Source organism: Anomaloglossus baeobatrachus, chromosome 2, assembly GCF_048569485.1.
Source record: "Anomaloglossus baeobatrachus isolate aAnoBae1 chromosome 2, aAnoBae1.hap1, whole genome shotgun sequence".
In the NCBI taxonomy this organism is placed as follows: Eukaryota; Metazoa; Chordata; class Amphibia; order Anura; family Aromobatidae; genus Anomaloglossus; species Anomaloglossus baeobatrachus.
Window position 1 is genome coordinate 228,971,644 of NC_134354.1, and position 14,012 is coordinate 228,985,655.

Genomic DNA, 14,012 nt, shown 5'->3' on the forward strand with positions numbered 1-14,012 from the left:
TTAATTTTTACATCTGCATTTTATTGATGTACCACAGTATATAGAGAATTATCTGGCAATTGAAGGTTTCTTCTTAGTAATTAAATGAGTTAGTGGATGGGTCATGTATGCTCACCCCATACATATGTTGAAGTTTACCGATGCTACAATTCAGTAGTACTCTCCAAGTCCTCATTTTTTGTAGAAGTAAAGTTGCATCGGCAGAACATCAAAACCGCTATTCCCATAAGTATTCCTATAGTACTCCCAATTACAACATAGGTGGATGTTCCGCCATACTTTTCAACAAATTTCTTAACACCCTGTCGATTATGCTCTTGTGCCAAAGCTTCCAATTTGGTTTTGCTGATGACGTTCTTGTCGTAGTTGATATCAATTATTCCAGGGGTAATAACCCTAACTGCAAAGTAAATGCGTTTGACTATTTTCATATCCTCGTTTCTCTGCACATCACATCGATACGTTCCAGCATCTTTTTCCTGTATGGATTGAAATGTAATGGAGGAATTCCTGACCTTCAGTGTTCGGAAATAGTTATCATTAACGCTTACAATTCCGGCCGCTTTTTTCCAGTAGTAAAACTTGAGGTCACCTACGAAATTGGAGGACATCGGAATCTGACAGTCCATAGTGAGTCTCTCACCATACCTCAAAGTGTACACTTTTGTACCACAAAGCCAGTTACTCAGACATTCCACCATCACCACCTCACAGTTTGTATGATGGCCGGATCTGTCCACAAGGCACCGTTTTTCTCTCTTGGTGCCTGTCCCACAGGTCACGCTACATTCTGTAGTTTCTACAACAGCCATCATAGACACACCTTCCCATTCTCGTGGTATCGTGACAGTAAAAAACTGTGCTGTAACCTGGGCAGAAGAACTGGTGATCTCAAATAAGATCAGAAACAAGGACAGTAGAAGCATGTCTTGTCTTGTCTGCATTGTACTGACTTGGAATGATGAGTCTTCTAATTTGTTCTTACACAATACTACATTCTGACATCATAATGGAGATTTAGAACATCCAATCATACAAAACTTAAAGGGTTGTATGAGAATAGAGACCAATGAGTGCTAGCCTTCAGAAACAGCGCTGTGCTTGGTATTGAAGCTCAGTTCCATTCACGTGAATAGGCTGAAATGCAATAATGACAGTATTGTCAGTTAAAAAAAAGATGTGGTTTTACCTGCATAAATCTTTTAACACTAGAAATCCCAGAAATTTCGAGCTCCCCCCTGAAGTCCCGAAAGAGGGTCAAATGACATACAATAAACTGAATAGAACTAACTAGAAACTAAATGGCTAAACTCAATGGAAAGCAACAACCTCCTGTGGTGCGACAGTAATGGCCTTAATTACAGAACAAAAGACGGTGATTATAGGATGTTAGCTAAAATCCTTCAGGTCATTCGACCCGTCTCTAGGTTCCAAAGGTAGAAATGTTAAATGACCCCTCTCTGGGACTTCTAGTGTTAAAGAGCACCAGTCACCTAAAGAAACAACACCCTATCGTGTGCTCTGGTGGTTAGTGTGAAAACTGGAACGTTACCGTGGTTTGTTTTTTTTCAGATAAAACACCACCTAAGATAGTAAAAAAAAACCAATGTGTGGACACATTATAGTTACTGAAGCTTGTATGACATGCAATCCTAAATTCATAGCTATTATGGAACTGGGTACCTTTGATGCTATAGTAGCCTCCACTCTTCTGGGAAGGCTTTCTGCGAAATTTTGGAATATGCCTATGGGAATTTTCCCTCATTTATCCAGAAAAGCATTTATGAAGTAAGATAGTGATGTTGAACAAGAGGGTCGCAATCTCTAGTTTATCCAAAAGCCGTTCAAGGTGGTTGAGGTCAGGACTCTATATGGGCAAGTCAAAGTCTTCTACACCTAACCATGTCTTCATGGATCTTGCTTTGTCCACTGGGGCACTGGAACAGAGAAGGGCCTTACCTAAAAAGCCAGAGGCGCACTATTGTCCAAAACATTTTGGTACATACTGAAGGGCTAACCTCTTAATGACTGACCCTTTTTATCTGAACTTTTGAATCCCTAACTTCCAAGAGTAAAAAGAACATTTTTTTATTTTCCATATTAGAGATTTTTTTTTCTTTTACGAGTTGTAGTTTTAAATTACACCATTCACTTTACTGTATAATGTACTAAAAATAGGAAGAAAAATCTAAGTGCGGTGAAATGGTGGAGAAAAAAAAAATCAATCCTGCCATTGTTTTTATGCTTAGTTTTTACAGGTTTCATTGTGTGATAACAATTACCTTGGAACATCAGGGATTCGGCCTTTCCCAAAATGCATCTTAAATGGGCTAGAGTGCGTGGGGGAAATACCGGCAGCATTCAGACACCGCTCACTCTGGGAATGGAGAACTGTTAATCAGAAGCAGAGAAAGGCCCCTAATATGCAAATGAAGAGACATAATAGTACATCAAACTCTTGACTAATGGTGCACCAAAGCTCCTCACTTGCATATGAATTAAAAGTTATTTTCTCAGACCCTGAACCAGTGACAGGTATAGTGCTAGTATGGTTGTTATAAGTGATTAATCAACAACACTGTATAGCCCATTTAAAAGGAACCTGTCAGGTCCAATATCCACCCAGAACCACAAGCAGTTCTGGGTGCATATTGCTAATCCCTGCCTAACCGTCCCTATATATAAAGAGATCTTTAGAATAGTATTTCTAAAGATCTTATATCGTATGCTAATGACCGCGGGGACTAGTCCCCTGGGCGTTAGTTCCCCTGGCTAGTCGGCTCCATTAGTATGTTAGTACATCCCTGTGGGCGTGTGAACATGCTAGTGAACGCGCAGCGTTAGAGAATGAGCTCTCACACCTCACCGGCTGCCATCGCATCCGATGCTGGATTTCGGCTCAGTGCGCATGACCCCGGAGATTCGGTCAAACTCTGGGGTCATGCGCACTGAGCCGAAAATCAGCGTCGGACGCGATGGCAGCCGGAGAGGTGAGATCATCCTCTGACGCTGCGCATTCATATGTTAGCATGCCCACAGGCAGGGCCGGCGTCAGCACCCGGCAAACCCGGGCAAATGCCGGGGCCCTGGAGAGCCGGGGGGGCCCACTCGGCCTCGTCAGTTCTCCTGTCCCTTGGCCGGGGCCCACTCGCCTTTACAGTTCTGCGGTCCCCGGCCGAGTTCCGGGGACCGCAGTCCTCGGCAGCAATCTGCGGCGCCGTCACTTTAAGGCGCGCAGACATCCTCGTTTGAATTTCACCTGTGGGCGGAGCTACCGCCTTCTCAGTCCCACAGATGAAGGAGGCGAGCTTCTGTCCGGCGCTGTGTGGGCCCCCTCTCCACCGTGACCTAATCGGGTAAGTGCCCTACCCGCCTCCCCATTATAGGCCCCGGTGAGCTGCTTCTACCCCCTGGATGTATGCCCTGGCCCCTGCCAATGCCCCCACCCGCCGATTCCGCGGGTGTGGGCCCCGCCGAGCCGCGGGTGCTGTACCCGCCGAGCCGCGGGTGCTGGCCCTGCCGAGCCGCGGGTGTGGGCCCCACAGAGCAGCAGAGTTGTGTGCATTTGTCTGAATGTAGCAGAGTTGTATGTGTTTGTCTGAATGTAGCAGAGTTGTATGTGTTTGTCTGAATGTAGCAGAGTTGTATGTGTTTGTCTGAATGTAGCAGAGTTGTATGTGTTTGTCTGTATGTAGCAGAGTTGTATGTGTTTGTCTGTATGTAGCAGAGTTGTGTGTGTTTGTCTGTATGTAGCAGAGTTGTGTGTGTTTGTCTGTATGTAGCAGAGTTGTATGTGTTTGTCTGTATGTAGCAGAGTTGTATGTGTTTGTATGTAGCAGTTGTATGTGTTTGTCTGTATGTAGCAGAGTTGTATGTGTTTGTATGTAGCAGAGTTGTATGTGTTTGTCTGTATGTAGCAGAGTTGTATGTGTTTGTCTGTATGTAGCAGAGTTGTATGTGTTTCTGTATGTAGCAGAGTTGTAGGTGTTTGTCTGTAGCAGAGTTGTATGTGTTTGTCTGTATGTAGCAGAGTTGTGTGTTTGTCTGTATGTAGCAGAGTTGTATGTGTTTGTCTGTATGTAGCAGAGTTGTATGTGTTTGTCTGTATGTAGCAGAGTTGTATGTGTTTGTCTGTATGTAGCAGAGTTGTATGTGTTTGTCTGTATGTAGCAGAGTTGTATGTGTTTGTCTGTATGTAGCAGAGTTGTATGTGTTTGTATGTAGCAGAGTTGTATGTGTTTGTCTGTATGTAGCAGAGTTTGTGTGTGTGTTTGTCTGTATGTAGCAGAGCTGTATGTGTTTGTATGTAGCAGAGTTGTATGTGTTTGTCTGTATGTAGCAGAGTTGTGTGTGTGTGTGTGTGTGTCTGTAAGTGTATATGACTGTATATATTTGTCTGTTTATATGTATTTTTGTGAGTTTGTCTTTAAATATGTATATGTTCGTATCGGTGTCTGTGTGTGGATGGGGCCCACTGGGACTCTTCCGCCCGGGGCCCACAAAAACCTGGAGCCGGCCCTGCCCACAGGGATGTACTAACATATGGAGACAAGTAGCCAGGGGAACTAACACCCAGGGGACTAGTCCCTTTGCTCATTAGCAAACTATATAAGATCTTTAGAAATAATTTTTCTATAGATCTCTTTATCTATGCTAGTGTATACAGGGACGGTTAGGCAGGGATTAGCAATATGCACCCATAACTGCTCATGATTCTGGGTGCATATTGGACCTGACAGGTTCAATTTAAAATGCCGTTGGTGATTCTCCAGGTCAGTATGATTACGCATATGCACTTGTATAGCTTTTTTTTTTATTTAGTTAATTTATTTTATATTTTGATAGATCTGAGTTTTACGAATGCCACAATATCAAATATCTGCATTTCTCCTTTTTTATTTCCTTATTTTTAATGAGACAAAACAGGAGTGATTTGAACATTTATATAAGGTAGCCAAACCCCTATAAGTCTTCATTCAAGGTACACTAACAGCTCAGTCTTACATATTTGGCCATGAAACCAGTGGTACAGTAGGAAGATTTCTCCAAAAATGTCCCAGCAGCCTTTATTCAACATTACAAATACAGGCCATGTTGTTTGTGCTTCTTTGCGCAGCCAGCGTGACCCAAATGTCCTACCATGGCTTGCAGGGTCTCTGAACCCAATCGAGCACATCGGACATGTCATTGGTTGGCAATTGCAAAAGGAGCTGCCAGCAGCAGAGCTTGATGATTTGTGTACCCAAGTGCATTCAGCGTGGTAGAACATTCCTCAGACAACCATTAACCTCACTGATTACAATGCCAGGCGTGTACGTGCGTGAATTGCTGTGTGTGGCGCTCAAACTCGATACTTAATAAATCAAGGTGTTTTTTTTTTTATTTTGTTTACATTTTTTCATTATTTGCATATTATTAACATGTTTATCGTGTGATCTGCTCAATTCCGGTCTATTTTTGCTACACAATTTTAATTCCAAAAAGTGCTTCCCCTTTTAGGGCCATGGTTTCATTGTCTGGGATATTACGTGAGGGTTCCTCTGCTGACAATTTTGCTATATCACCTGTGCATTGTACCCCACCTGTCCATTTTTGCTACGCAATTTTAATTGCAAAAAATGCTGCCAGTTTTAGGGGCATAGTTTCATTGTCTGTGGTAGTCAGTGTTGGTTCTTCAGCTGTCAATAAAGCTAGACCACCTCTGCAATCTACACTACCTCTTCAGTTTTGCTACGACATTTTAAGTGTCCAATTTGGTCACAAACAAAATTAGTGGCAAAAGGACAGATGCTGGTGGATAGGGGAAAAGGCGTGTTGGAAAGGGAAAAAAAAAAGTTTGTGTCCGTGGGGTAGGAGGTAAAGCAAAAGTAACATTTGTTGAAGAAAGGCCATCTTCCAGCAAAAGTAAGATGTCTACTACTTTCCGTGGACAATCTGATGTGATCCCTTTTTTACAGAACCGACCAACTCTACCATAGGTAGATGATGCACAAAAAAAGCACATGCTTGAATGGATCTCAAGTGCTCCATCAAATGGCCTCTCCTCCACCTCAACTTCAACATCCCAAAGATTCCAGTCCTCTGAGTTGTCACCCAAATCGCACTTGCTCTCTAACAGCTCTCAAGTCTCCACCCGCCCTGTAGAGTATGGGGTAACAGAGATGGTTGAGTCTGCAGAGCTGTTCAGTCACACTATAGCCTGGGAATCAGAGGTCTGCTCCAAATATACAGTGAGTCCAGACCATGAAATGATCTGCAGTGATGGCCAGAAGCTTTGTGAGTGAGATGCAGGCCCTGATGAAGACATTTCTGAGCATAATGTAGACCCTCATTCCCAAACTGTAACTCCTATTGGTGGAGACAATGAGGAACATGCTGATGACGATGAGACTCAGATACCTGATTGGAATGACAACTAAACTATTCGGTCAGGGCAGGAAGAGATTAGCTCCGAGGACGAGAGGAGTGCAAACACACAGGGTGATGATGAGGTTGTAGATCCCACTTACTGTCAACCCACAGTCAGGCACTCGAGGAGGTTCAGCAGAGGTGATGGAGGAGGATGCGACTGACGACGAGGTTAGCTTGCGTCTTCCTGGACAGAGACTGAGTACTGGAAGCACGTCAACAACTCCATCCTCAGCCACAACTCTGCCTCTGAGCACAAGTCGGGGTGGCTCTGCAGGTCACATGGGCTCTAAGCCTTGCCTAGCCTGGTCCTTTTTTGACATCGCAAACGATCTCCCAACTCATGTCATCTGTAAGATTTGTCGGCAATCTCTTAAGTAGAGGCCAAAACCTCACTAGTTTGACTACTTCGTCCATGAACCGTCACATGGATATGAAGCATAAGTCCCAGTGGAGAGCTCACTGTGCTACAATGCGGCCTAGCCAAGCGGGCCAACCACCGTCTGCCCCTTCAAGTGCATTCGCGCGCTCTTCATCCTCTATGACTGTGGGGACAGCAATCACACATGCTTTGCGACGCAGACCTTCCACCTCTTTAACCGCAACAGCCAGTATGATTGGCAGGTCGGCATTTGTTTTGGAAGTGGAAACAGCTGCTGGTGTTGAGCTCTCTCGGACATCGAGAGCACCAACTTTGGATGAAGGCAACATTATGTCTCCGCCTGCATTTTTCTCACAGACCAGCACTTTTCCAGGGACACCCTACTCAACATCGTCTCAGCACAGCAGCCAGCCCTTGGTCCCTCAGATGTGGACAAGTATAAGACCATTTCCTCCTAGCCATGACAAAGCTAAGAGGTTGACTTTCACCCTCTGCAAGCTGTTGGCTACAGAAATGCTGCCTTTCCGCCTGGTGAACACAGAGGATTTTCGAGACCTTATGTCCGTCGCAGTGCCCCAGTACCAGATGCCCAGTCGCCACTACTTCTCCAAGAAAGGTGTGCCTGCGCTACACTAGCATGTCGCACACATCACCGCTTCCTTGAGAAACTGTGTGTGACAGGGTGCATTTCATCACCGATACTTGGACCAGTAAGCATGGACAGGGGCGTTACATGTCGCTGACTGGGCACTGGGTAACTATGGTGAGAGATGGAGAAGGGTCTGCTGTACAAGTCTTGCCGTCCCTACGAGTTGTGCGTCAGTCTTCTGTATGTAGAAGTTCCTCAACTGCTTCTGCCTCATCAATCTCGTCTGGGTCCTCCACCTCCACTCAAAGCCTGTCTGGTCAGGCCACCCGCGTTGTAACTGCGCACAAGGAATCCCGCAAACCTCCTTACTATGCTGGCAGCAGAGCTCAACGCCATCAGGCGGTCTTTACGTTGAAATGTCTGGGAAATAAGAGTCACACAGCTCTGGAGACCGAGTTTCGTAAATGGTTGTCTCCACTCAACCTGCAGCCAGGGAAGGTCGTGTGCGACAATGCTGCAAACCTGGGTGCGGCTCTTTGCCGGGGCAAGGTGACACACGTGCCTTGTATGGCTCACGTGTTGAACTTTGTTGTCCAGCAATTGTTAACCCACTATCGCGGCCTAGATGGGCTTCTGTACAGGGCATGGTCACTATCTCCTCACTTCCGCCGTTCAAACGGCGCAGCTGACCGACTTGCATCGCTACAGAAGTCTTTCAGCCTGCCGGTTCACCGCCTGAAATGCGTTGTGTGTTGCTGGAATTCGACTCTCCACATGTTGCAGCGACTGGCAGCACCGCAGATCCCTGGTGCAATACGTTATGACATATAGCCTGGGCCAACAAGATGCAGAGGTGGGGCAGATCACGCTGATGGAGTTGTCTCAGCTCAAGGACCTATGCACCCTTCTGCACAGTTTCGACATGGCGATGAAGATGTTTAGCGCTGACAATGCCATTATCGGCATGACAATTCCAGTCATTTACATGCTGGAGCACACTCCTAAACAGTATTCGGAGTCAGGTGGTGGGACAAGAGGAAGGGGAGGAAGTACAGGAGGATTCATATGCGGAAGGGATACCAAGATCTACAAGGTCCAGACGTTCAGCATCACCAAGGCGGCAGGCATGGGACAGTGGGGGAGAGGGTTAACAAGGGCGCATGGTAGCAGCCAAACTGTTGAGGAAGGTGCAGGAGCCCAGGAAGAACTGGATGACGAACTGGCGATGGGCATGGAAGACTCAGCAGATGAGGGAGACCTTAAATCACATTTCGGTTGTTCAAGGTTGGGGGGAGAGGTCAGAGGAAGGAAGCATGGTTATCACCTCGCCGACACAAACACAGCAAGGACTTGGTCCACATGGATGCGCAAGACACATGAGCGCCTTCTTGCTGCACTACCTACAACATGACCCTCGGACTGTCCGAATTAGAAGTAATGCTGACTACGGGGTTGCCACACTCTTAGATCCCCGGTACAAGTCAAAATTTGGCAAAATAATTCCAGCCATAGAAAGGGACGCACGTATGCAGGAGTATCAGCAGAAGCTGTTATGCAGTCTTAGCTCGGCTTTTCCACTAAACACCAGTGGTGCACAGAGTGAATATCACAGTTGTAACTTGACAACCATGGGGCTGTTGAGTCATCATCAGTCAAACCGTACCAGCAACACCGTATCTGGTGGTAACAGCAATTTTATGGAATCGTTTCATGATTTCGATTTCTTTAGACCATCCTTTGCAAGGCCACAAGAGACAAGAAGTTGACACATAGTCAACGGCTGGAGAGGATGATACAGGGGTATCTCCAAGTGAATATAGATGCCATGACTCTGCAACTGAAGCCTTGCTCATTTTGGGCTTCCAATCTGAAAAAAATGGCCTGAGCTCACCACTTACGCCTTGGAGATCTTGTCGTGTCCCGCAGCCAGCGTTCTCTCGGAACGTTTCTTCAGTGCTGCTGGGTGTATGCTGACAGATAATACACCAGATAGATAGCGAGGATCCTGCACCACTGCATGCCACTTAGTAGTAGCACACGTGTGCTCAAGGAGGGCTGCGAAATACCGTGTCCTGAGCGGGGGTGCTCGTCCGAGAGGAGAGTCCACGTACAGCTGAGAAGAAGAGAGGAATAAGGGACCGCACTCCATCCGCTGAGCAGGAACTTCAGTTTATTGATCGGTGCAGGGTAAAAGGCTGGAGACGCGCCGTGAGCTGGCTCCCAGGTAAAGGACGACGGCCGTTTCGCCTAATTAATTAGGCCCGTGGAAGCCTAATTAATTAGGCGAAACGGCCGTCGTCCTTTACCTGGGAGCCAGCTCACAGCGCGTCTCCAGCCTTTTACCCTGCACCGATCAATAAACTGAAGTTCCTGCACAGCGGACGGAGTGCGGTCCCTTATTCCTCTCTTCTTCCCATGCTGACAGATAAGCGCACAAGTCTGTCCAGTGACAATGTGGACATACTAACGTTCATCAACTGGGGGACAAGTGATGCCACTTAAGTGGTGTCTGTGGCCCAATTTTTGGAAAAAAAGGGAGACTCTGGTTGGAGTCGCCTTTTTGTTTTTTTAAAAATGTTCCAAGATGAACAAGTCATTGATCAGCAAGGACTTTTCTATCCCTGTCATCCTGGGGAGAGTAAATGCTTGTGGATTTTTGAATGTGCTTCATGCAAATCAACATGTGAAGTTTGCAACTGGGGGAAAAGTGATGCCACTTAAGTGGTGTCTGTGGCACAATTTTTGGAAAAAAAGGGAGACTGGTTGGAGTCCCCTTGCTGTGTTTTACATGATTTTAGAAGGGCATGACATGCCTATATCTGTGTCTCCTCCTCCTTTTACTCGTCCAGCTCTTTTGTTTTCGCATGAGTATATGTACTTGTCACTTTGTTTGTGGTGTCTTGTGAGTTGTTTGTCACCTTTTGGACACCTTAGAAGGTGTTTTCTATGTTTTTGTATGTGTTTGCCTCCCATTGTTTTCAATGGGGTTCGAAGGTGTTCGTCGAATGACTGAGCCGCCGTTCGACGAACCGAACTCGAACACTAGGGGGGTGGCTCAACACTAGTTATTACTCACTATCACAATGTAGGTAACGTTTGTTTATTTTAAACAAAAAAAAAAAATAATAATATTTATTCACTTATATAGCGCTATTGATACCACAGTGCTCTACATACATCATCATCATCATCACTGTCCCCCATTGGGGCTCAAAATCTAAATTCCCTATCACTATGTCTTTTGAGTGGGGGAGGAAACCGGAGAACCTGAAGGAAACCCACGCAAACACGGGGAGAATATACAAACTCCTTGGTGGGATTTGAACCCAGGACCCCCAGGGCTGCTGTGCTAACTACTGAGTCACCATGCTTGTGTCTTTATAAGGCTATGTGCGCACGTTGCGTACAGTCACTGCAGAAATTTCTGCAGCGATCTGAAGAGCACACGTGCGCTTCAAATCGCTGCAGAAAATGTCCGTAGTGAAAAAAAAAAAAGCCGATTCCATGCGCTCTGCCTGCAGCTCCTGCCATAGACAGAGCAGGGGCTGCCGGCAAAGCACACGGAAGAAGTGACATGTCACTTCTTAGAACGCGCGCTTCAGGCAGCAGCCGAAGCGCTGCGCTCTAATACGCCACGTGCACACGGCCCCTGCACAATCTCCATAGATTATGCAGGAGACGCAGGACGCATGCAGTTACCCTGCGCTACAAAGCGCAGCGTAACTGCATGTAATTACGCAACGTGCGCATAGCCTTAGGGTGCTAAAGAGAAAAGTTAGCAACATTTTTTTGTAAAGTTCAAGTAAACTTTGTTGGTGTAAACTTACAAAAAAAAAACACAAACATTATTTAGTGTTTGGAACAATTTATGCCAAGCAGCTTTATGCAAAATTTTATATGAATTTCTATTTTTGCCAAAATTTCTTTTTGCTGTAGACAATTTGTTTTATTTTTTTCAAAAATAAGGTTTAATCCTGCTTGGTTAATTTTGCTTGTTCTGATTTTTTTTATTACTAAAATTTTTCTCTTTTTTTACATTTATAAGTTTTCTTTTTATTTTCTTCCTGAAAGTTTTATACGCCCGACACAATACATGTGCAAAAGCAACATACAAACACAAGATTAATAAAATAAATACATTTAAAAATGTACAAATCGTAACAAAGGCTCTATGCAACGGAGGAGGCATTCGCCTTCCCTTGCTGTGGCACTGATTCGGCCATTTAGGAGAATGCCATCATTCTTTCTCCTTCCAGTGAGAGAGACCCTTGGCAAGGCGCTCCCGGACTCCAGCTGAGGCAACACTTGCAAGCAATTGATTGAAGGCTGGAGTCACACTTGCGTATGACTCACATGAGTGCAATGTGAGAAAATCTCACATTGGCCTCAAACCAATGTTAATCAATGAGGCAGCTACTATCTGCTTTTTATTTTTCTTCTCAACTGCAATCGGACTGAGCGGAAAAGAAAAAAAAAAAATTCGCAGTATGCTGTGATTGTAAGGGTATCTCACATGAGACTCGCCAATGCAAGTCTATGGGTGCGAGAAAAAATAAAAAACAAATGTCACAGACAGCACACAGACCATTCTAGGAAAGTTGTGCAGTCAAACTGTACAAGCTGTGTGAGAGCGTCTCATGGTCAGGGGAATTGCTAGAGTCAAAGATTCAGGGATCTGGAACCAAGCTTCAAAATGAAATCTGTCAGTGTCAACATGATGCAGACAGACAGAGTTCAATCCTGTGTTAAAACAGGGAGCAGAAGCCGAAGCAGTTGTGCGAAACAGCGTGCTGTCCTCCTCACCCCACTTGCCTCTCCTCGCCTCCCCCTTTTGCGGTTTCCTGATGTATTTGCTCTGCGTTTATAATTAAATCATGGATACTAAAGTACGGTGATTGCTGCCTTTCTTTTCTCCGGATGAATTCATTCTATCCACACACACACACACACACACACACACACACACACAGAGTGTGTCCACCCATATCCTGTCCACCGCATTTAACTTGAGAACAGCGGCAGCTATAGGCATAGGAGTGGTGTCTAGGTATAGTAAAGTAGCCATGCGCTACGCAATGAAACCACCTATAGTGCCACCTAGTGGAAAACAACAGAGTTAGCATTTTTATCTCGAAAATGAAACGAGATAGAGAAAAAAAGTGAATTACAAAATTGTAGGGCATCATCAATTCGAATCGACACTTGCATACAGAAATGCTATGATATGAAACCCATGACACCCCCCCCCCCCCAAAACATTGAATGCTGGTCACACATATGGCGCTCATTTAACTTTGATGCTCAAAGTGGCCACCGTCAGCTGCAATGCACATCTGGACTCTGGACAGCACTGTATCTTGCTGCATGTTGTGCAATATGGTAGCTGACACGTTTGCACAAGCATCTGTGATACATCGTTGTAGGTCCTGCAATGTTGGTGGAGGGGTCGCATACACCTGCTGTTTGATGTCACCTCACAGAAAGAAGTCCAATGGGGTCAGGACTTTACTATACCTAGACACCAGTTCTATGCCTATAGCTGCTGCCGTTCTCAAGTTAATGGCGGTGGCCAGGATATGGGTGGACACACTGTATATACACATATACACACACACACGTGTTTCTCAATAAATTAGAATATCATGAAGAAGTTAATTTCAGTTATTCAATACAAAGAGGGAAACGCATATATTATATTGAGTAATTACACACAGAGTGATCTATCCGATATATTATATAGAGTCATTACACACAGAGTGATCTATTTCAAGTGTTTATTTCTGTTAATGTTGATGATTATGGCTTACGGCCAATGAAAACCCAAAAGTCATCAGAAAATTAGAATGTTATATAAGACCAACTGAAAAAAGAGAATTTTGTTTACTTACCGTAAAGTCTTTTTCTTATAGTTCCGTATTGGGAGACCCAGACCATGGGTGTTTAGCTTCTGCCTCCGGAGGACACACAAAGTACTACACTTAAAAGTGTAGCTCCTCCCTCTGAGTTTATACACCCCCTGGTGAGCCAGTCCCAGCCAGTTTAGTGCAAAAGCTGAAGGAGAATAGCCACCCAGGGCCGGCTCCAGGTTTTTGTGGGCCCTGGGCGAAAGAGTCTCAGTGGGCCCCATCCACACATAGACATGCACAGATACATACACATACAGGCACACGTACACATACTTATTTAAAGAGAAATTCACAAAAACACACAAATAGACATAAATCTAGACAGTCAAATACACTGACATACATAGATACACATCATACATACACACACACATTATTTTTATATATTTATCCTGTATATATATTTCTAATATTGGGAAGCCGGCAACAGCCTCATTCACTTCCCGGCTTGTCTAACAGACATGGCCGAACATAGGGCACACTAACACTGCTGTATATACATCACAAGAGAGGCTGGGGACAAACACAATACTGGGGGGAATACATATTACTGAGGAAAGGGGTATACAGCTCTAGAGGAGGGCAGTGACTGAGGTGGGGGGGGGCAGCTGTGAGGTGGGGGGTTGACATGCAGCTCTGGGTGTATACAGCTCTGGGGTGGGGGGGGACATACAGCACCTGGGTGGAGGGGACATACAACTCTGGGGGTATAGTAGTATGCAGTCCC

At 45.2% G+C, this 14,012-nt stretch overlaps 1 protein-coding gene across 1 annotated transcript; it reads right to left on the reverse strand.

Annotated features, from left to right (window-relative positions):
• Positions 1–963, reverse strand: TMEM81 (transmembrane protein 81). The gene has a single exon (XM_075333665.1). The coding sequence runs from the start codon at positions 942–944 to the stop codon at positions 144–146; it is 801 nt and encodes a 266-aa protein (XP_075189780.1). The 5' UTR covers positions 945–963; the 3' UTR covers positions 1–143.
• Positions 964–14,012: the final 13,049 nt, after the last annotated feature.

Excerpts from the sequence above, each read along its gene's own strand:
- TMEM81 (XM_075333665.1), bottom strand. The coding sequence starts at position 944 with ATGCAGACAAGACAAGACATGCTTCTACTGTCCTTGTTTCTGATCTTA.